Source organism: Agelaius phoeniceus, chromosome 6 (genome assembly GCF_051311805.1).
Source record: "Agelaius phoeniceus isolate bAgePho1 chromosome 6, bAgePho1.hap1, whole genome shotgun sequence".
NCBI lineage: Eukaryota > Metazoa > Chordata > Aves > Passeriformes > Icteridae > Agelaius > Agelaius phoeniceus.
Window position 1 is genome coordinate 52,029,804 of NC_135270.1, and position 24,523 is coordinate 52,054,326.

General features: G+C 36.4%; 1 protein-coding gene across 7 annotated transcripts in view; it reads left to right on the forward strand.

The window, feature by feature from the left end:
- Positions 1-24,523, forward strand: part of EML1 (EMAP like 1) — a 122,281-nt gene that overhangs the window by 79,881 nt on the left and 17,877 nt on the right. For 2 of the 7 annotated variants that reach the window (XM_077180684.1, XM_077180682.1), the window contains exons 4-12: positions 814-861; positions 4,121-4,255; positions 10,601-10,629; positions 12,023-12,049; positions 15,134-15,263; positions 19,434-19,583; positions 20,693-20,762; positions 22,562-22,672; positions 24,379-24,474. In XM_077180684.1, the coding sequence (XP_077036799.1) occupies positions 814-861; positions 4,121-4,255; positions 10,601-10,629; positions 12,023-12,049; positions 15,134-15,263; positions 19,434-19,583; positions 20,693-20,762; positions 22,562-22,672; positions 24,379-24,474 (796 nt within the window). The remainder of the gene's footprint in view (positions 1-813; positions 862-4,120; positions 4,256-10,600; positions 10,630-12,022; positions 12,050-15,133; positions 15,264-19,433; positions 19,584-20,692; positions 20,763-22,561; positions 22,673-24,378; positions 24,475-24,523) is intronic. The other 5 variants (XM_077180683.1, XM_077180685.1, XM_077180686.1 and 2 more) reach the window with 5 other exon arrangements.

Here is a 24,523-nt window from a genome sequence, read left to right on the forward strand (position 1 = left end):
GTTTTAAAATATTTAGAATATAAATTAAAAAAGAAATCCCTCTCCATTGAACTTAGGGTGGGAAAACTATTACACCACTTCACAATATCTCTAACAATTAAAGTTATTAGTGCATTTTGCTCAGAGGCGCAATGAAATTAAAGTCATATGTTATTCCTGAGTTCATTCTAATTGATTTAAATGAGGGTCAGAATGAGTGCTAGACAAAATATTAATGCCATCAGTTTCTGTCTTAAGAGCATTGTGCACTGGTTTTTAATTTCTTTTATTAAAAAGCTTTCATATTTTCCCAAGTAATTTTAGTAATAAGGTATATATCTTTTTAATTTTGGCCAGATTTGTTCACCACAATTCAGTAATGCAACTGCCTGAAACATTCATGCTATGCAGTGGTATATGTATGTATATATGAGGATTTATTTTCTTGTCTTTGTTGTTGCTTTTTTAATAGTCTTTGTCTTTTAGCTGGATCATCTGTCGTGTTCCTTCAGATAGCCTCTTTGATTTTTTTTTAATTTTTTTTTTAGTTTTGTTTTTGAGTCGCTTTACAAATGATCAGTCTGTTGGGGCACTGCTGAGATTTTGTCATTCAAAGATACATTGGTGTTCTGAAATGTATGGTTTGAAATGATCAAACATCTAACTGAGTCAATAAGCACTTTGTTGTTTACTCTTGCACGTGACTTCATATCTTGAAAGCATGCAATTTTGTCCTTTAATGTAAGTCTTGTAAATGTCTTGTTTCCACATTTTATCGTTGCATTCACTTTTTATTCTGCTTTGTTTACGCACCTCTCAATCTGGATTAAGCAGGTCTGTGAATCTTCTCAATGCATGCAAACTGAAAAAGCCTGCTCTAAGGTGAGGGATCCTTAATAGCTTTGTAGTGTTGAATTTCAGTTGTTTTTCCTTTCCATTTCAATTCAACACATAGAAAGTGGCTGTTTTAGTAAAAGCATTAACATGATAGAACTGTAATTATTATTGCCATTTTTAACATTTCCAGAAATACATGTCTAAAACTTTCTCATCATTGATAAATGCATCACACAACTTAGATAATAATAACGTCAGTGACAGTATCTGCATTATTTCATACTAACATAATTTTATTATGGGAGTATTAGACGACATTGCTGTCTCAATAAGTTAAAAATTGTGCAACTAAATGTTATCTTCTTAAATAATTGCAAATGCTCTCCTTTCATGTCACTAATGTGGAAGTCAAATTCTGGGATCCAGTTATACTCTTACAAAGCTGTAAGTTAAATGAGTATTTTCTGTCATTTAAAATTCTTTCTAGGGTGACAGTGTATCTCTACTGTAGCTGTGGATATAATCACTGCTGTTTAACAGTCTACCTAACAAAATGTGTATAATGCCAAAACTGAGTTAATATAATGGAGTTATAATCCTTGTTTCCAGCCACCAACTAATACTTTTCATTGGGCTTTTGTTGTTGTTGAAATTTTAAAATAAAATTTGTCTGAAGATAGCATTACTAATTAGCTTAAGCAGTGATGGACATAAATCATTACAGTTTAAAAGAATTTTACACCTGTGGTTAAAGTAGTTTTTATACTGATATGAGACTTCATTATTCAGAAAGAAGATAGAATTAAACTTCTACATTTTAGTCACACCCTTTCATTTCTTATCCTCCATTTCATCTTTTGAATGTTGACAGCTATAAAAATAAAACCCCAAGCAACATTAAAATTAGTTTCAAATTGTTTCTGTAACTTATTTTTTTTCTAAGATTAGTATACTTTGATAATGTCCTTAATTTAATTTTGGTGTAGGCTGATGTTGACGCCTCTTATCCTTAAAGAAGAAAATATGCGTCAACATAAGCCTACACTGAAATTTTCCTAACCAGGAAAGGATGTCAAAATAAAGATTTGATCCTGACAAATCACACAGGATGTTTCTGTAATTAATGTATTTAATAGTGGAAGGCACATGCTAATAAAGCTATTTAATTTGGAATAAACATTTTCAACATCAAAATTTTATTTTTTAACTGGAGCAGTATTAAATTGGATGATGTTATGAGATGTGGAAAGAATAGTTAAATATTAACAGTAAATTCTTTAATTTACTAGAGAAGGTTTTTTCATGCATTTGACATTGAGATGGCTTGGATAATGTTAGTTTAGTGTAGGAAGTACACTTCTGAAATTAAGACAGAACTAAATTCTTATTGCTGCCTTTTCTCTTCCCCTATGAATGTATTCTGTTCTGTCTTTGTGTAATTTTGCATTCTGCTTGCTCTCTTACATTGCTTTCTCCACAGAAACACTATTTTTTTAATTTCAGCCTAATCATTTGAAGCTTGTTTTTATTACAAGAATGCAGCACTGAACATCTGTCCTACCATCGCATGTACCAGAAGGTTTTTTTGTCAAGCTGCCTGAGATGCACCTTAACATGCAGATCCGCCCTGGATGGGCACTGGCTTCTTTTCAGAAGGGCCATTTCTTTCCAGAAAGACTCTGGTTCAGGTGTTCCCATCGTTTCTGTAGCTGAGTCTGAGTTGATTATTCCCCTCCTTGCTGGTAAAAAGACATGGGGGAGCAGAAATAAGTTTGGGGTTTTTTTAAAGCAGATAGTGTACAGTTGCTAAGCTAGGTGTTTTCTGATCAGACAGAAAAGTCTATCTTGGTTCCTCTAGTTATGGAGAGCCAACTTACACTATACATGAAATAGGACAGAGCCAGAGGAGCTGACTGAGATGACAGGGTAGGGATAGCTGTTAGGGACTGCTGGGGAGGTTTGGAGTAGTCCTCAAGAATGAGATGAGTACTTTGGTAAGCAGAACATCCCTGAGGGTGAATGGAGGCTAAGGGGGAGGTGGCTGGGGATGAAAAAAAGTGTGACTAGGATGCTGCTGGCCTTAAAGGAGCAAGTACTGAAGTTTTCACAGTGGGGGGATGGAGGTTGTGGTTGAGATTTGGGTGGAGAGATGTGAACTGGAAAGCAATCATTGGTGTCCCTGGTTTCTGGGGTGAGAGAGCTGCTGAAGGTGGTTATTTAGTATGGAGATTTTATAACTTAAAGGGGATATTTTCATTGTTGTTTCTGCAGAGGAGAAAATAGTACAGGACTGAAATGGGGGGAAATGAGACCATGCTTGAGTCCTGTCGTTCGCCTGCTGCCATGGGGGTGATTGCTGGTACTGCTGCCTGAGCCTCTGTGCTGCAAAGGGCCTGCAGCAACCTGTAAAGCATTACCTGCTTTGGGGCCTCACCCTTAGCTGCTCCCTCTTTTGCTAGGAAGCACTGCTCTAGGGAGAAGTGCTTTGGTCAATAATTTGTCTCCTATAAGGTGTAAGTTCTGAATGAGCTTCTTTTAATTCACTGAGTAGCACTGCTTGTGTTTTGGCTCCCATTTTTCCATCACAGAGAGCTGGGTGTCTAAGGGGTGCCATAAAGTCACAGAGGAGTTCCCTTGATAGCTATCTTGGCGGGAAGGATGGTTGAAGAGTGAGAGGGTAGGGTGAGCTTTAAGCCTTGGAGAAACCTCCTGTCAGGACATGTGGGGATTATAATCTATTCATAGATGTAACTAGGAAGCATACATTTTTGTCAACAATAAAAAATGCAGGCTAGCTCGCCATTAATTGCAGTTTGGAATATGTTAAAACTAGCTTTGAACCACAGAGTAATTGATATTGGATGAAGACCCAAAGTTAGCTTGCTTGTGTTCAAATTTTGACATACTTTTGGCATTCTCTGTAGTCTGGCTGGAAATGTCAGGCAATACTTTCTCTTTAAATCTTTCACTTCTTCGTAAGAGAATCCAAAAGTTCAGAAGTATGGAGCGGTAGTCAGAGATTTGAAATGTGACTCAGAAAAGTGATTGCAACTACTCTATGAAATTGGTTTAGCCCATCTTCTGTTTTATGATTAAGGAAAAAGCAGTATGTTTGTCTCTGTTGCACGAGATACTCACCAAAATTCTTACATAGGCTCTTTACCAAATCAAGTTAAGATTTTTTCTAAATCATAGTTATTTTTTTAGGGTTAGTGTTCTACTTGATACATTTTTTCATAAATATTTATTGTAGAATATATACTTTTACAAGTGCCACTGTGAAACTTGCTCCTTGTTTTATTAGCACCATTAAGAGAACCAGTTCAGCTGAGCGTGTGTCCCCAGGAGGTCGGAGGGAAAGCTATGGAGATTCCAAAGGGAGTCGCAACCGCACTGGTTCCACCAGCAGTTCATCTAGTGGTAAAAAGAACAGTGAAAGGTAATGTCATCTAAGTACCTATCCCCTTTCTCTGCCTCCTGCTCTAATAATGAAATTAGTTTCTTTAGTGAACTTAGTTTTTCTTGTTTAAAATATTGGAAGCTTTTTTTTTTACAAAGCTCCAATTCTTGGACCAAAGTATATATTAAGACATTTGAAATAAAACAGGTTTTCATATTTAGATTAAATTTATTTGCCTTATTTCTAAACTATGAACAGTGTGAGAACTTAGAGTTTCCCAGGAAAGTTCATAATTATTAAACATGCCTTTTCTGATATCTTAATGGATTTCCTTCGTCTTTATATTCCTGACAAGTACTTCTTTGAGTTTCTGATTATGGTGCATTGACCCCAGCTGGCATCTAGGTATCACACAGCCATTCACTTCCTGTCCTCCAGTGGGAGAAGAAAATAGGAAGACCAGAAGTGAGAAAACTCATAAATCAAGATAAAGGTAGTTTAAGAAGTGAAGGAGAGAGGAAGAAAAACCAAAACAATTGCTGAGAAGCATTCAGTTACCACATCCCACATGTAGATTGATGTCCAGCCAGTCTCTGAACTATGAATGCCTTGATCTGACAGCCAGATTAAATATAAACATAGAGAGAGGTTTACATGCAAGTACTGTTCAATGAAGCAGAATGAAGTGATGCCTATCTCTGTGTATCTTTGATCATGCTTCTCTGTATTGCTGACAGCACAGAGAAAAGAGGATATCTTGTCCCAGGGTTTCAGACTTAGGATAGCCTAGAACAAATAGCTGTTTCATTGAGGTTCATCAGTATTGTCAGTATAGGTCAAGCAGTTCTTTCCTGTATTTCCTAGTCAGAATTTAGTTTCAGCCATTTCACTTGACCTGTTCTATTGCAGTTTCCTTTGCAAGAAATGGTGTTGATGGTACTGTTTCACTGTCTCACTGATGATGTGACCACAAAAACACATTGTTAATGAAGCTTGACTAATAACTTAATTTACCTGCTCTCTTTGGGCATCAATGCCATTACACGAGTCATTGTCAATGTTGTGGCACAAAATGATCCTTTAGCATATTTGCTTGAGTAAGGAGTGACTGAGCTGGTTTTGTACTATTTTACAACCCAAATATGGGTGATTACATTATTAATAGCTTGGTTTCTGGCCTGTGTTTTCAGCTATGAAGCAAGACAGCAAGTGTGCAAACTATGGAACTTAGAATAAGTTATGGATTAGGATAAAAGGGCAGACTAGTAAGAGTGGGTCTTTGTGCTGTTTGATACAAGCTGCCTGAACAGGAGGAAGTGCAAGGGGTCTTTTACAGGCAGCTTGAAGCAGCCTCAAAGTCACAGGCCCTGGTTCTTATGGGAGACTTTATCTACCTGGACATCTGCTGGAGAAGCAACACAGCAAAGCACAAACAGTCCAGGAGGTTCCTGGAAAGCATTGATGACAACTTCCTGTCACAGGTAGTGGAAGATCCCACAAGGAATAGTGTGCTGCCTGACCTTGTGATAACAAGCAGGGAAGGCCCTGTTGGAGATGTGACGGTTGGAAGCAGCTTTAGTTGTCATGACCAAGAGCTGGAGTTCAGTACCAGGAGGGGTTGAAGCAGGGCAGCAAGTAAGTTTTTAACCATGGACTTCAAAAGAGTTAACTTTAGCCTGCTCAAGAATCTTAGAAAGAATCCCATGGGAACAGGACCTGCAGGGAAGAGGGATCCAAGAGAGTTGGCTGATATTCAAAGATCACTTCCTCCAGGCTCAAGAACCATGCATCCAGATGAGCAAGAACTCAGAAAAAGTGGGCAAGAGACCTGCATGCATGGATAAAGGAGAAGGTGTTTTGGTGGACAACAAGCTGTCCATGGATCGTGTCCAAGTGCGTCCTTGTGGCCAGGAAGGCCAGTGGAATCCTAGGATGCAATAGGAAGAGCATTGCCCGCAGCTTGAGGGAGGCGATCCAATTAAAAACAATCATAAATTGTCAAGGTTGGAAGAGACCTTTTAGATCATCAAGTCCAACCATCCAATTCTGCCCTTCTACTCAGCCCTGGTGAGGCACATCTGGAGTGCTGTGTCCAGTTCTGGGCTCCTCAATACAAGAGGGACATGGAGCTCCTGGAGTGAGTCCAGCAGAGGGCTACAAAGTTGATCAAGGAACTGGAGCAGGTCTCTTACAAGGAAAGACTGAGGTAGCTGGACCTGTTCAGCCTCAAAAAGACAACTGAGAGGGAGCCTCAGTGATGTCTACAAGTATCTGAGCAGAGGGTGTCAAGATGGAGCCAGGCTCTTCTTGGTAATGCCAAGCAATAAGTAGAGGCAACGGGCAGAAACTGATGCACAGAAATAGGAGGAAAAATGTTTTTACCATGTGGGTGACTGACTGAGCACTAGAAAAGATTGTCCAGAGAGATTGTGGAGTCTCCCTTAGTGGAGATATCTGAGAACTATCTGGACACAATTCTGTGCCATGTGCTCTGGTACAACCTTGCTTGCTCAGGGAGGTTGGACCAGGTGAACAACTGTGATCCCTTCCAACCTGACCTGTGATTCAGTGAAAGGCTTAGAAAATTAAAATAATAATGAAAAAATTTAAATACTCTCAGAGAAAATGTTATAAAATTGTAACTAAGGAAGATGTAATATTTACGCAAATTAATACCTTCTTTGCATTCTGCATCTATGCATGAGAATGAAGTTTTGATAAGCCAACAGAATTACGAAGGACTGGGCCTTCTGGTACTTATGGAAATTTGACTCTATCTTAGCATCTGAATTTTTTTTCCCTTAACATTTTTGTAAGATAATTATAAGAAAAAATAACTAATAGATGTGGGTTTTATTTTGTTTCTAAGATTTTTGTACTTCAAGATTTCTAAAAGACAAATGTAACTGAAAAAAAACTTACTGTAGCAATCCATAATATCCATAAATAAATATTAATTTTGAGAGGAAAAGCAATCTATTATTAGTTTACTTAGGAACAAAGTGTCTCTCTGCATGTGCAGATTTGAACAAAATCTCTCTACCCTTGTAGAGAATGTATATCTGCACACATCTGAATCAGCAAACCAAGCATCAACAATCTTGGGGACAAGTGAGCCTGATAGGTTTGAAAGGCAAAACCAAGCAAAATCCATAATGACCAGTGAAGGGACAGCTAAAAAGCCAGCTCACTCTAATTTAAGCTGCAAATTCTGTAAAGTGTTGCAATGGTGTGTAACTTCATGCAGCTACTTTGCCTTGGTGAAGTTATTAGCATGGAGCTGCTGTTTTCTGTATTGATCTCCTTTAAATGGTTGGATTTTTTTCCTAAGGCTTTGCTTTTTATATTACATCTGTATATTACATCTTTATATTATATCTGTGTATAACTTCCTACTCTCACACATATCAAATTGTATCAACAGCCATTATGTGATTACCTCGTTGATTAAAATAACTTTATCTCCTATAAACAAAACAAACATCTTATGGATAGTTTTTGTTAAAAAACCTAGTTTCTATACTTAGATGGGTAGACTTTTTTCTGGAATATGAAAAGTGATTATTTCACCTACCAATGGGGAATCTCATTGCTTATCCAATTTGCTGTAGTAATTTAGTAAAGTTTTTGTAAAAGTTTTAACAAACATGATCCTACAGTGCCCTTGCTCTGTGTTTTTATATAAATTTTTATATAAAAAACTTGCATTAAATCAAGTGCCCAAAAGATGAATTCAGTGTGTGTTGTGCAGTGGAAGATCTACAGGTCAAAATCTAAAACAATACAGTGCTTTGCAAAGTCAGGTTTATGGATATATCTCTGATCCTGCTACCTGTTTAAGGTGACAATTATATGAAATTAGTTATATATTAAAGCTACTAAACACATGAAGTGAGACTATTAGTTTATTCACTTAAATTAAGGAAAGCTATGACTTCTATGAGCTATATAGATATACTGTATGCTTGAAAATTGATTCCAAAATAGCCGACAAATAAAAACATTGCAACAAAATAATGGTTATCTGCAAAATGTTTTGGTTTTCCTCTAAGGTTGACTGCTGTACTTGAGATGCATTTTTAATTTTTATACACTATTTCAACAGAAACTCAATGGTTATGTCATTTTGCAATTGTTAGGCCACAAAGGGTTGAAATCACTCACGTAGGATTTGGGGAGAAGGTCCAGCACACAAGGCATGCAATGGTTAAATAAAGTGCAAGTATTCCAAGGAACTAATCAAGAGCACGTGTTAGATTACCTCAACTGGTGTTTGTGATGTTGGCACCACTGTGAAAACAGTCATTGTATGGTTAGAGACTTTTCCCCTCATTTCTGTCCCATGCAGCCTGTTCTGCACCCCAGCTTTCACCTCCCTGAAGAATGAGTGTCCTTATCCTGTGGAAGAGGCTGGCTAAAGACTTGCCTCATGCTTCCTCTCGAAACTGAGCAACCATGCAAAATACAAAGCAAGAGTTATGGGAAGGAAAAAGATGATTCTGTACACTGGCACTAAGACTGTCCCTGAAAGCTGACTGTATGTGTGAAAGAGTGAGGAAGAGTGTGTTAACCTGACCATCTACTCACAGTCTGTTTGTATCCTTGAGCCCTTTGCATCCCTTCCAGCTTGAGATATTCCATGTCTTTGTTTTTGAAAGCCTGTAGCGTTGTAGGCTGTTATGCAAAGCCAGAATGCTATAGAAAGCTCTTTCAAGAAGCTTTAAGCATAAGGAGATGACCATAATCTCCTATGCTACTGTGAAGTGTCCCTACTCCTGTAGCTATCAGCCAGGAGTAAGCCTTCCTGAGGGCTAGTTAAGTAGGATGTGACTCAAGTTCAGGGAAAAGGGTAGTCAGAGCTCTGAGCTGTGTGTGGTTAGGGTTTGTATAATTAGGAAGTACAGATGATTTGCTTTATTACTGTCATGAATTAGCCTTTCACATTTGCCTGATTAGCTTGAATAGGTCAGCATGGTCTGTTCAGAGCTAGGGACTGTTTGGTCTCTAATATGGCAGCATTTCTGACTAATGCTTCATCCCATAAAGTTTTTTTGTTTTCTAAAAATATATTCATTTGTAAGAGAAAATGTTCATCTTGGTGTTTACAATGGCAGCACATCATTCTATTTATATAAATGACATTGGCTGTGTATGCCAGCTTGAAGCATGTATTTTGATGCATGATTAACACAAAGGCTGATATTATGGAAAGTTGCTAAATCAGGAGTAGAATCAGAATTAATTTGGTTTGGTTTGGGTTTATCATTAAGTAAAGTATTATTCTCAATATAAGTGTCAAACTAAAGCAAAGGGAGAAATACAATAGAATTATTTGCTACATCTTTCATTTTAGTGAGAGAGAATCTTTTATGCTTAAAAAACCTGTGTGCAAAAATCCAACACAGTCTTGTTTCCTTTTTTGATTTCTCCTTACTGCCCACTGCAGTCTAGAAGAGGGTGTTGAGATGGCATCAAGCTCTAGGAATACTCCATATTTCAGCATTTCTCCATCAGAATGATGGGGGGTTCACCCATTTTGAGATCACCCTAAGAAACTTAGAGCAGTTATCTTATACTTCAAAAATTTTATTGCATTAAAAAAGAGAGAACTGGGAAGAGAAATAAGTGCATAAAATAACTTTGTGTCCCTTCCATTCTTCATCAGAAACAACACTTTCAAACTTGATTTACAGGGGCAAAGGGCAAAAACAACAAATGACTAGAAACAAATTTCTTAACAAAGATTCTTTCCTTTTGGCCAGGGTAGTACTATCCAGAGAGCTTCTCAACTTGCTGTATATTTTTTCCCCTCAAGTTTTCCCAAATATTTTCTCAAGACAAAAAGAAAAAACCCATTTCCAGTTGTCTTGCAGGCAGCTGTGCAGTGACAAGTAGAAGACATTTTAATCATGGTTATGCGCTTTCTGTGTTTTATCAAGTACTGTCATTCACCCAGGAACAACGGGGCAATTCCATGTTTTATGTGAAGTCTTTGGAAAAAGCAGGATTCAAACTTTGATTTGCTCCTTAAATTCAGGCTGGAAACCAAAAATGATACAGCTGCTCATGGCCAGTTTCTGTGTTCTCCTGTAATTTGACTAACTTCACAGAAGAAGAGAATTTGGTAGTTAGTAGAGGAAGATCTATAATTTTGAGAATGTAATGAGAATTGAATATAAAGTGCAATCAAGGATGTTTACTGTTTTCACTTGTTTTTGCCTGGGGAGTTACTTTGTAAATAATTTAATTGAAAAAGTATTTTTATTCATACATACATTCAACAAAAATTTATTTTATTTTTAGTTTTATGTCATATTGTACATATACATGTGCAGACTGTATGTGCATGCTTTTAAAATAGTAATTTCTTCATTATTTTCACAGCAAACCCAAGGAACCAATGTTCAGTGCAGGTAGGAACTTTTCAAATTTTTAAGCAGATAGTAACTGTGATTGGGTTCCCCCACTAGCCCCCTTTCTTCTGTGGCTGCCTAGAAATTGGTATTGGGAATCTAAACATGATATTTACAGGCTGCTGCTGATATAGTATTAAAAAGTTGATCAGTTCACTTTAGATTTTATTGATGCTAGAGATTTATTTTACAGTTGATATTCTTTGTAAGAAGACAAGGACAAAAAAGACCATGTCTTCTTACTCCATATATGTTTTCTCTTTCAAAGCAATACTAAGGTTTTGGTAATTAAAGCAGTGCCAAGCTCATGTTAATCATAAAACAGTTTCCTCTAAAGATTGCTACATCTGTCCCAAAGCCTTGTAATGTAATTTGTCAAATTACAAATAAAAAGGTGGTTTGTTACTACAGTTTTGGTAATCTCTCTTTAATTTGAAAAGCACTTCAATTTTTTCCAACTTAGGTATTATCCCTGCTGAAAGATTTTGAAAGTGAAATAGTAGGTGTAAGTGAAAGCAGTGTTTGTTCTTGTCATTAAGCAGTTAAAAGTTTTGAAGAGTCTTAAAAATATGAAGCTGAGTAGTGTATACAGCAGTGATTTTTGTTCTGAAAAGTCAACAATAACTAAAATAAAGATTCCTTTTAGCAAAATAGGGAAGGGGAAAAAAGTGTTGATTTATCAGATGTATTGTATTATTTTTATGCATAGTTCTGTGACAGTAATCATACATTAAGCTGAAAAAGTTGGAGATCTTTTGTTTACTGCACGGATTGATCAGCATCCAATAAAGCTTTTAAGCCATATTTCAAGGTTTAATGTAACTGATTTTGAAGTCAATAATACATGAAATTAAATAAGCACTTTAATCTCTAGTGACAATATATTCATGGTTCATGTCCCTTCCATAAAAACTGATGGTTTAGAAAAGGAAAACTTCTGATTTGCACAGAATATGCTTTCCTTGCCTAATATTTCTCCTTCCTTTACACCATGTAAAAAAAGGTGTTGTAATATTTTTTCTTCTGCCACTTTTCCCATAGATAAAGTCAGTAATTAAACAGATGTGACACTACATTGATGTCCTTCTCACCTAGACAAAATTCCTACTGAAATGAATATTTTTTCCAAGAAGGTTATACTTGGTATTTTACTTAAGTATATGGTTGCATAATGGAGTTTGAGCCAGTGTTTTAATGGTAGAATCAGAGGCCCCTAACTGAGGAAGGAGGTTTAGAAGGTAATTACTCAGTGTATAGCTCAGTGTTTTGTCAAGCCCCAGGTTAGCCTGCAGCAGACTAAGACTGGACAGCCTCTAGAGCAGGTATTTAGAGAGTTATTGTATTCAAACACATCTTTATCTAGCCCTTCTGTCTCTGTCTCTGTAATCACAAGGGAAGCGCCGTGTGACACACTGCAAAGGTAGGCTTCACTTCCAAAACCTCATAGCTCTCGAAGCAAAATGGCTCTGGTGGGATAAAAACTCACTATATATACAGCTGTTTTCTAACTTGTGTGCATTTTGCAATGTTAAAACTTTTCTAGTGCTTTTGAGTGAAACAAAATGTTATATCATTTATTATATAATCTACCGAATTATAACCCTCAGGTGCACTTTAATTGTAATAACGGGTTATAATTTACATTCCTGTGGACTTAGTCCTCAGAATTTGAATTTAAAAAAAAATGTTGAGAGAGCTATATGGCAACACGTGGATGTTCACTGTGTTTGAAATGGCATTCTGCACTTCTGCTGAAATTTGTATAGAATTTGCCCCTTTGTTGGCTGTTTTGCTGTTAGCCTAACATGATCATAGAAGCCTTTGTTTTTTCTTGCTTTTACTTATTGAGTAGATTGTAGATTTTTCTGAATCTTAAATAAACAGACCTAGGCCTACAACTAATTTCTCGTTGCTTTTTGCTTAGTGTCATAAAGCAGAGTTACATTGGTAAACATACCACGTTGGTGTCTAAAGCTTTAGTTAAGTTGTAGCGTAAATATGCACATTTTTGATGCATGTTTATATCTGTGATCTGATCACAGATTTATGTGCTTTTTAGAAATAGCTATATCCTAACAGTTTTTCCACTAATCAGCGTCTTTCAGCTTTGCAATAAATGTGAATTTCACAAAGCAAAAATGTTTGTTCTCAAAGCAAAGTCTGTTAGAGAGTCTCTACCTCTGTGTATTCTTTGTACAAATTTATACCTGCAATCAGTGGTGGTCTCCTCTGCAGATCCCACTGGCATTGATGTCCTTCTTATTTCAGTTCATTAACTGTTCGTTTATGCAACAACAATATGAAATTTACAAAACTGCAGATGTAAAAGATACATTTGTCTAAAAGTTTCACTCTTTGTCTGTCTTTGTAGTTTGATGATTGTCTGTCTTTACATCTGTATCTTTACATTTAGAACTCTGCTTTCTTATAAACTTACTTAAGAAAAGTATGAAAAAGAGGAGATTGATTGTGTAGATAATGTATTTGGGTTAGGAACGAAAACTAGTAGAGATGGAATATTACCAGAAGTTAGAAATAAGTACACAGTATGACCTCTGTACTTGACCTTGTCAGCCTAAGTTCCTCTTTACAGTTAGGAGAGGACATATACACATTCTGAAGGCATAGTTCATATACTTGTTGTAATATACTTGATGTAGTTTGTTTTCCTAGTCTGGTGTGACTAGGTCAAATGTTCCCGCTGTAGATGGCTAAATGCAAGTTTTATGAGTCCCATAAGCTTCAGATGAGAAAAGCAGCTTGGTGAATTAAACTTTGGTTCATTCACAGCATTTGATAAGTACAGCCAGTAGTTGTCATTGCTGAAAATCTGTTGACTTCCAGTGCACCAGCATCAGCAGTGTTGGCACGTGTTTGAAGCTCATTAAATAGATGCTGCATGCGCATACAAATAGTGCTGTAATGCTTTGCTATTTAATGCTCTACCCTCTATTTTATTTTCCAATACAGCTATATTGGAGTAGATTTTTAAAACAATTCCAATATTCTATCATTTTAACAAACATCTTGAACTTCCAACCTTCTGTCACCATTATTTCATCATTATTATCTCTTCTTTTTAGCATTAAGTTTTCTGTTGCTTTCACTTTATGTATGTGTTCTGTAAATGAAGCTAGAGAGACCTAACTGTAACTTTGACAGGTCAGGTAGATCTCTTTCCCATATAACTTAGTGTAAAGACAAAATACACATCTAGTTAGGTAATACAGCATTGCTATGATGTTTATTTGTTCAATCAATAATTCTTATTAATTTAGTCAGGATTTGTAGCATATGCATATTTCAAATTAAAATAAAGCCTTAGCTTTCAAATTTAAAAAATAGTGGTATATTTGTAATGATACTTAAAAATTCATAGCATAATTTAAAAGTCCTAAATTGTATCTTTTTTTTTCATTTACATGATTTTTGTTACTTTTGCCCTTCCATTTCCTCTGTGCCCACGATTATTCTGTCTAGTAACTCTACAGATGTCACTGACTCCAAAACTGCTTGATTCGCATGCGAACAAGGCTGAACCCCTTGATCTGCCGATGGAGCAGCAAGAGCCAGCACGTTCTGAATCTGGACAAACTTCATCAGAAGTTCACAGGACACCCACTTTGGCCTTGCCACTTCCCAAAAGTCCTAGTCAGACCTTCATGGCATTTCCCAGATCTCCTAGTTTTATAAGCCCCATGAAGTCCCCAAGTCAGTACTTCCAGATCTGTTATTAATCTCTGCTTCTCTGCCCCAAAAATATTTCTTACCAGTTCAACAGATTACTTTTAGTATTTTCTTCTAGAAATGTTTACTTCTGTCAGCCAATTGAGTTTTTGTAGCTTCTCTCCTGTATGTCATTTTCCTTTCTTTTAATGTGCTCTCAATGTTGTCATTCTTTTCTCAATGTTTAGTAATTCTTAAAGCACATATCTTTTCTGCATGTACATCAGCATGATTCCTCTTACTAATTGTTTGTGTTCCTTATTTCGAATGTATCTCTAACACTGTATCAAGTGTAAAGCATATCTTTACACTGGGATGCAAAGAATGCGACTGAGTGTTGGAAAATAATTTAGATGCTGATGCTCAACTGTAAACATTGATTAAAAAATAAAATTAATTTTAAGTGGCATTTCTGCGTTAATTGTAATCTTTGATGTATTCCCCTTCATTTTTAATATTTAAAAACCATAATATTGTAACATTTTTTAAAAAATTCAATTTCAGACCTTTCTGTTTTGTAGTTCTTCATGACATTGTTTAGTTCTAATTCTGCTACTCAGAATATTTAGAGGAAGAAGGGACTTCATATGTTTTTTTAAAAGTCTGCTTAGTGATTATGATTTAGGAAAAAAAAACCTGCTAAATTTCTAAGTTTGAGATTGCATGTCATTTTATAATTGTAATGCACCAAACTGTTATGTGGGAAGGGATGGAGGAGCACTGGAATTCTCCCCAATGGCTTTTTTGTGTAACATTAAACATTTCTGACCTTTTGTAGAGGAAGGATACGTAAAAATGTTTCTTCGTGGACGTCCTGTTACCATGTACATGCCCAAAGAGCAAGTGGAATCTTACAATTTGGAAGCAAAAGTAGAACTACCAGCCAAGAGGCTTAAGCTGGAATGGGTGTATCCTTTCTGTGCTGGAGGACTACTGGAAATCAATCATTCCATAATGATTTGGGTTAAATAACTTCTCGAGCTAAAGTATTGCAGGATTAAGGTCATAGAGTTCATTTAATTGCTGAAGTGACATTCCATTGAAAATAGGTGTTAATTTCTTGAGGCTGCTGTTCTTCACCTTGTAAAGTACAGGGTGGCAGCTTAAGAAAGATTTTGCTTAAATGTTGCCTGAAGGTTAAGTCTGAAGCATTCTAATTAGCCAAGGATTAAACTAGGCATATCATAAGAATGTAGTGAGATGGGATTATTAATTATAATATGCATAAGACAAGCTCAGGTTTTTTTTTCTCAGCAGTAAAATCATTAGTTTAGTTCTTAGCAGTAATTTATCATTTTAAACTGTTTTATAAAATGTACACCATTGTCCTTAAGAGGATGGTGCATTCAACTGGAATAAGCCCTGAATTGAGTAGTGCTGTGCAACTGATACGTGCTTAGCCATAAAATTTATACAATATAATATATAAAATAATATTTGGATTTGTATCTTAAGGGGGCTTAAACACCACAAATTCTGAACAACCAGATTTTTCCACTGACTTCTATGAGTGGACACAATTGCAGAAATCTAACTGGAAAGCAATCAGTGTTTCATGACATACAAAAGTTTTTTCCTATTTCACATTTAAGTATAATGATAGAATATATTCTTTATTTAAAAAAAGACATTTCACTTTTATGTAATCTTATTATATATAATAGATGATTCAAGATAAAATATAAACACAAGAAGATCTGAGTTTATTTGTAATATCTATTATCTTTAGAGAGATGACATCATCATAAGGTTTTCTATTGAAAGAAAAATCTCTTTTCTGGTTGCAGTGTAAATAGGAAATTACTTTGACTTCATAAAAGAAGACAGACTGCATATAGTCTTTTTAAAAGTTGTATAAATAGAACTGCATGTGGTTTCAGAATGTTCAGAGAGTTTCCAAAAGTCCCTTTGTATTCACAAGAGATTAATGACAGATTTAGTAACCATTCTTATTATTCCTATTGCAGCTGAGGCTGTATGTTCTATCCCATTCTGCTGGAACTGCATAGATAATGCATGCACAACTAAGTGAAGATGAGTTAAAAAGACAAAAAAATCCATAAAATTAATAAAACAGGTGAGATTACAGTGATAAAAGCTGCTTGCAGCACTTTACCATCTAGTTCTACAGGTTTTCACTATTTATCACCACAGAACTGAATGATGTCTTTTGCAGTTGTAAGGAGCTCCTCGCTCAAGGGGCCTAAGGATGGTAAGGAGGAAATGTTAGAAAGCTCACTGAAACAACAGAACACCCAAGCATGACACAAAGCAGAATGTCATTAGCAGCATGTAGGTGGGACCTGACGTCAATATTTCAGACTATTATAAGAAATTATAATTAGAGTAGGTCATGATTTCAGTCTCATTAGTTTCTCAGTTAAGCTTATTTGAATGACTGAATATTTGCCAGATGGATTATTATTTTTAGTTTGAATATTCATATGTCCTTCCAGGTGTGTGTCCATATACCCAGCAGAATCCTGTCTAAGGTTGTCTAAGAATAGAAGAGGTGTGAATTAATGGAACAATCTAACTAACCCTAGATGGTTATTCTAAATGGTATTATAATGGAGGAGGTAGTTTTTCCAAAAATATTGTGCTAGCTTCTTCTGTTTCTAATTTATTTGCAATTAAATCCAATCATGATATCCATACTTAATATTTATAGCAATGACTAGGTATATGGAAGGTTTAGAAAGACAATTTAAAAATAATTTTTAAAAAAGAGGGAGAAGGTGATGCTCACTTTACAGACTGTAACAAGGGGAAGAGAAACTGTGAGCAGGAGCATAAGATCATTTAAGAAGAAAGACAAATACAGAAGAAAACCAGGCAATATTGCAGGCATTCATTCCAGTTGAGTTGGAGAAGCTGCACTGCTTGATTGGAGGGTAACAGAACTGGAATAGGAAAAAACATCTTTGTAACAGATAAATGAGTGCAGCTGTGGGAGTACAGCCAGAAATGCTCTATAATGTAAGAATGGGGATAGGGAAACAAGATATTGGAGGTGGTGTGGACAAATGGAAAGGAAAGCAGAGTATGATGAGAAACAGCAGGAAGAAAATCTAATGTGTACAGATTTCAGGGCATTCCAGAAACCATAAAGGGTTATTACAGTCACCTTAGCAGTTCTCTGGGCAAGCTGAAAAAGGTTCACACCTCTGATATATTATCATATATATTAGGACATGAAAAAACAAAAACAGTGAGTGATGAAGTGTGAGGGGGGCTGGAGCAGAGGTGCAAAATCCAAGTGAGAAATCAGCACTAGGGACATCAGGGTGGGAGCAGTGGCCTTCCCAGATCCATTTAAGAGCAACTCACTTGGCAGGCAGGAGGTTTGAAACAAAAACTGCAGGCCAAATGAAAAGAAAAGGTCAAGGTAACACTCCCTGAAATGCCAGCTCACCAAATCCAAGTCAAAGCCACCAAATCCAAGTGTGGGAAACAGTGAGGAAAAGGAGGGATCAACCCCAGGAGTTTGCATTTGAGAAGAAATGCTGATAGAAAGAAATTGAGTGTTTGACAACAGCAGTCATGTGAAGTGTTGAATGCAGCATTGTTCCCCACAAGAAGAATAGTAAAGAAAGGAGATTTTCCCTAAAGAATGTAATCTTTCCCATTTAATGGCTATTTTTGTGCACTGAGATTTGTTACTTATGCATGTTTGTGTAATGTTCTCCACTTTTTTTAGAAGTTCAATTCCTTACACTAACTTCAGCTGCTGGTTCACTATAAATTTGATTATATGTTGTTGAACTAGGGAAACATTATGTTGGCTTCAATTCATAATGCTCTCTGGCCTTAGAGAGAAAAAATGAATGTAAACAAATAAATCATTGTCCAGCTATCTAGAGTAGTAACACCAACCATCACAGACAGATTCAAATTGATAGTAAATTCTTTCTAATTTAGGATATTGATTGTTTCAATGTCATCCCACTTTAATATCTCAAGAAAGTTTGGCTGACATATTTCAGTTTATAAGACTAAAAGCTCTATTTCTGAATTCACACTTTAATAATTGGGTATGCTGCACTAGTTCTATTGCATTTATAAGAAAAAAGTCAGAAAGCTGTTTCTTCTAAAATAGGTATTTTTATAGGTTAACTATTGACCTTATTACTTCAACAACATTAAATGACTATTTTAGTTTGAGTGGCTTGTCACTGACCATCCAGAAGAGTGCACAAGTATCTTGTTTAGATCATGTAAATGGGTTTTCATTAACTGCCCATGTATTTTTCACAGCCAGTTCCTCCATACTGACTGCATTAGAATGCACTTGTGTTTTGCCAAGATTCTGCTAATGCTGTTTCTTTCTGTTCCCATAAAAAAAAAGAAAGCCAAAATAGTTGTAGTCCCTAATGACTCTTCAGAAGAATAAAACTACAAAATTTGGCTGATTTAACTTTCAGTCTAAATGAGATTATTATTCCAGTCATTTCATTGAATTAATTTTACATTCATATTGATATGGCTACCATCGGAATCTGAGCCACTGCCTTTTAAATACTACAAAAATAAATTGGAATGGATGATGTAACCCTTTTATGGTTTTTGTCCATCTGGCAGGTCATGTCCACATTAATGAAATGAATCAACCTGCACACAGGATAATACAATCAATCCTTGTGTAGTGCAGGGAGATGTGCTGAATGACTTATCAGTGTTTCCATCAAGTCTAATTTTTAATTTTAATTAGTCAAGCAGTGTAAATAGTAAATACACCTGGGACAAAACTAGTATTGCCTTTGTCCGGTATTTAGCAAATTCTAGATGATGCTAAAGGAAAAGTACATCTGAAACTTCCCCTATTCTTTGCTATGTATTTTCTGTAGGATATGTAGGTTTTAAAATCTGCAAAGTGCTTCAACTCTCTACTCTAGTAAGGGAAAGAGTTCTCAAGGTTATCAAGTAATAAAGCTGTGCTCAAGCCAAGAGATGGAGACTTTAGGACAGAGACTACAGACTACAAGGACAGAGAATCCTTTTTTTTTTTTTTTTTTCCTTCTTGTTTTTAACATTCTTCATGGGTAGATGATGTTATTGCAGCTTGACCAGCACTCTAGCTATGGCTACAGGGGTCGGGACTGCCGCAGCAATCTGTACCTGCTGCCGACGGGCGAGACTGTGTACTTCATCGCGTCTGTGGTCGTGCTCTTCAACGTGGAAGAGCAGCTCCAGAGACATTACACTGGTCACAATGATGATGTGAAGTGGTAAGTCATCTAATAGCAGTTCTTTTTTTCTTCATAAGACATCTATTTGAGAGAGAGACACTCATTTTCCTTACTCTTCTTTTAGGATGATTGAGCATTATCTTCTTCGTTAGAATCTTCTCCTTGCATTTTTTAAGTAGGGTTGAATTATTGCCCTTCACCAGGTGCACAGTCCCTTTAGGTTCAACCTAACCAGCAAAATAGTAGAAATTTCACCTGTGGCCTTCCTGGTAGTCTTCAGGCATGCTGAACCCATGGCAGATAGCCTGTAAACTAGACCTGGTTTGTTTGCTGCCATGCACACAGCCCAGATTGGGCTTCAAAGTGATTTAAGTGTGTTGAAGATCAGAGGATACTAGATACCAGCAAATATCAGAATCATTAAACTGAAATCTAAATAAACATATGGTTTATCTTGATGGTATCAGTCTGTTTGCACAGTGTAGCTGAAAAAGAGCACCTGGATTATCTGATGGGTGAAATGAGTTTGACATCCCTTCTTTAGATTAGGCATTATGAAACACCCATTGTCCCTCAAAGCCAAAAATAGGCCTGATAACCAAATCAGCTTGAATTGTAAGGATGTTTCATAAATTGAATTATTTGCATAATCTGGTTGTTTTACAAGGAGATTTTTACCTTGGACCTGTTCCATCTCATTTCCTTCTTTCAAATTTTCTGTCTCTAGATATTTCAAAGCTATCAGGTTTACTGGAAAGAGGATGCCTTTCTGGTTTGTAAAGCTAAATGAATTATTGCAGCAGTTCCTTTTGTAGGGTACTTGGCCTTTAGAATGGCATGCAAAACAGATGCAGTGAAAAAAGAATTCAGAGGACTTTAAAATACAAGAGTATGACAATTGTTTTGTCAGTTCTGGTTTTATATTCTTTAAAAGTTTACACTTGTGCTGTGTGCTTTATATGACTAAAACAGGGCTATTTATTACAATCTCAAGTAATAGCTTGTTGAAATAGATTGTCAATAGATTAAATTGATTAATTTGATTAAAATTGATAATCATTTTTGATTAAAATTGATAATGATTTTAATCAATTGATAATTGATTAAAATTATTAAATAGATTAATGGCCTCTTCTTTTTTTTTGTAGCCTGGCTGTTCATCCTGATAGGATCACTATAGCAACAGGTCAAGTTGCAGGGACATCCAAGGATGGGAAAGTAAGTGGCTTCTTTAATGATGTATAATTGTTTATATCTCATAAGAATAGGTTATTAAGAAGATACATGCTGTATTCTTTTCCTGCTGCAATTGGTTCTACATTTTTGGACTGAACAGAAGCAAAACATAATTTGAATGTTCCTATTGCACACTCTCAGAGTTACCCAACTCCATTATCAAGAGTGGTCAATGGTTTCTGGTTCCATGACTTAGACTGAAGGTAAATTCGGAGCTGGTCTCTGGGAGGAATGGAGGGGTAAGGCTGCAAAGGAGACCTGAGAGGGTGGATGGATGTGGAGGAAAGGAGGACATTAAACTGTACAGTATGCAACGTCATTTTTGATCACAGCTACCAAAACCAAACTATGAAGAACAGGTTTGAGTTATTTGCTGGAAAAAAAAAAAAGAGGATTGGAAAAAGGACAAACCCTCTGGTTTGAAATAAGTATGGTTGTTTTTATTATTATTACATTTTAATTAAATAATAATTACAACAACAAAGACAACAAAAAGAGATAAATAAGACCCAAGAACGAAAAGTGATGTACAATGCAATGGCTTGCTGACTGATGGCCAGCTCATCCCCTAGCAGCAATTGGCTTTTCCTGGCCAACTCCCCACTTTATGTACTGGGCATGATATTCTATGGTGTGGAATATCCCTTTGGACAGTTCAGATCAGCTGCCTGGACCATGCTGCCTCCTGGCTTCACATCTGCTCCTCACTGTCAGAGCATGGGAAACTGAAGAGTCCTTTAGGGTGAGCACTGTTCAGCAACAGCCAAAACATCTGTGTTATCCACATTATTCTTGTCCAAAACACTGTTCTACACCAGCTACTCAAAAGAAAATTAACTCTATCCCAGTCCAAACCAGAACAGTGGGGGAAAAAAAAGGAAATACCAGCTATGCAATATAATTTTTATATAAAGGTAACTTAGCTGAGTAACACAAACTATTAATTTTTATTATGTGTTGGAGCTTTTTTTACTTACCAATGTATTCATGAAATAAAACATAAAAGTCTGAGGTCTGTGTTTGAGTGGAATACAGTATATAGGTATATAAAAGCCACTAATATAACTGAGGTATTGTTGTGCCCTTGGGGTTGTTTTAGATATATTTATTTATGTTAAAGGACGATTTCGCTGCTTGTGAGCGCGGGACTCCACCAGCTGCCCGGGGCTGCCCCCTGGTGGCCATGGGGGGCATCGCGGGGTGCCCGGAGCCAAAGGCAGAGGGGAGGAGCTGATCTGGGGCCAGGATGTACATCTGGAATTTTATTTACAAAATGCAGTCTCATTCTGATTACAGTTGTAAAGAAGAGTTTGAACATAAAGTTATTTTTCCCAGCCATTTTTATAATGTTGAAATTAATTACATTTTAAAAATTCCTGAGCTTCTTTTCACACTTTTACCTTTTACATTTCCCAGAGTTATCTCAGTTGGTACAGTTTAAATTCTACCTGGGCCTACCAGTAAATCCCATGTCACAAAGTCATCAACAATTTTCAGTTCATGCTGAGTATCTCAGTGGCCCTGAACAATTCAGTGAACAAACTGATATCTGACATGCTGTACACTCTGCATAGTCAGTTCCAGATACTGGTCCTAGGCACAATAATCAACAAACCATTTCTGATGTATCTGTGCTTACATGGGTGACTCTAGAGAAGTTCTGATAATTTTTATACCTTCAATTGTGATTTTTTTTTTTCAGATGCATTCTCATTTTTTCAAATCCTGTTGGGTTTTCTCCATCATAGTTTGAGCTGATGTTTTCTGTGTGTGTTTTATAGCAATTGCCACCACACGTGCGTGTCTGGGATTCTGTGACTCTGAACACCCTTCATGTCATCGGAATGGGGTTTTTTGACCGAGCTGTCACTTGCATTGCTTTTTCTAAATCTGTAAGTAAAGTAAATGAGTAGTCATATCAAGACTGTTTGCTGGAAAGATCTTTGAAATCTTTCAAATTTAGGTGACCAAAACATACTTCCAAGCTGTCTTTTCTCCCAGGTTTCTCTGTAGAGGAGCAAAGCTTGTGGCCCATTTGTTTCCAGCAGCGTAGGTTGCTATTAAAGTTGACAATATCTCAGCATTCTGAGATTTACCATGTACTTAAAATAAACTGCAATTAATTTCTTTGGAAGTTGAAGAAATACTTGTGTACTTGAAATTTCAGCATCCCTACTTTTCTTGAATCGTCCTATTCTGTTTCTCCCTGCATAAGAAATTCACTCTCTCTGCACCTTTTAATCCTCTCACTGTGTCCAAAATGATTGATGAAAGACTTTTTAAAAATTGAGGCTCCCATAGGAGAATCAAAATCTTTTGCTAAAAAGCAGCAAAGGCATATGAATAAAGGACTGTAAAATAGTAAAATCCTGTTGTTTGCCTCTTGGCACCATCCTTTGAACTCTAATCTGTCACAGAGATAAAGGAAATATTTACATGCTGATATATGCAGCATTTGAGTCCCATATAAAAACTTGAGTCTGTGACCTGCAAAGCCCCCTGTGCCCAACCAAATCTGTAAGCAGTGTATGTGGTGGTGTCTGGTTGTCCTGACAGCATTTTTAGATAGGAGAGGACTACCTGGTGTATTCCCTAGACAAAATTTACTTCAGTGAAAGTTTCTACAAACACTTGAAATCCATTGATGATTATGTTTCTAGAAAGTAGAAAAGAGAGGGCTGTATTGGGAGAACTAGTTAAGAATACAAAGGTGAAACCTAACACAGTTTGACATCAACTTTGAAGGAAAAATAAAAGGATTCGCAAGCAAACACTCTGTAAATACCCCTCTGGAGGGAAACAGATGCATAATAACACAGGAGCACTATTGGCATTTGCCAGAAGAAAGCCAGTATTTAATATGTTTGCTGTGTGATTTTGGTCACAGCTTGGCCTGTTCTGAGCATCACTTCCCACTGAGTAGCAGCAGCTCTCTCACTTTAGATGCCCTCTCTTCAGGTTCCTTAGTCCTGCCTCTGCCCCACCTCATGGGCTGCTAAGGCACAGTTTTTGTAGCTGTGTCTGACACTTGTTTTGGGCCTGAAGAATGAAGAAAGAATGAAGAAATTAGGGTAATTGAGATTAGAAAGAGTGATAAATGTCATAACTATAAGAAAGACACCTGTCAAGAATAAGTTGTTTTCTAATTCCTTACTATGTTTTCTGATTTTTGTCCATTATACCAATATGAAGGATAAAAATGTTTCCTGTATTAAGAGACATCTGAGAATAAATAATTGGTTTAAATTGCAAAGAAAGAAATCCAGTACAGTTATCAGGAAAAGCTTTCTTAATAAAATAGATAATGATGTGTAGTTTGCCTTTGGAATTTCCACTACTGAATATTTGTAAAGAGATATCTACCACATTCCTGACACTTGTCTGCAGTTTGCAAGAGTTTCTCTTCTAGGTCCCTTTTTAGCATGACCCTATAAATTATTATATTTTATGGAGATCTAACTACAAGTATAACAGTTAAAGAGTAAATATGTGTAAATATCTTCACTTACACATAGGTATTTCATTGTTTTGAATGTGTATTTATATGTTCCTCTTGTTGTTTGGATGATGCATTAATATTTCCCATGTTTTGCCTCAGAATGGAGGAAGCAGCCTGTGCTCTGTGGATGACTCCAATGACCATGTGCTTTCAGTGTGGGACTGGCAGAAAGAAGAAAAGCTGGCAGATGTCAAGGTGTTGCAATAAGATATTTTGTACTACTTGCTTGTATGTAGATCTAGTT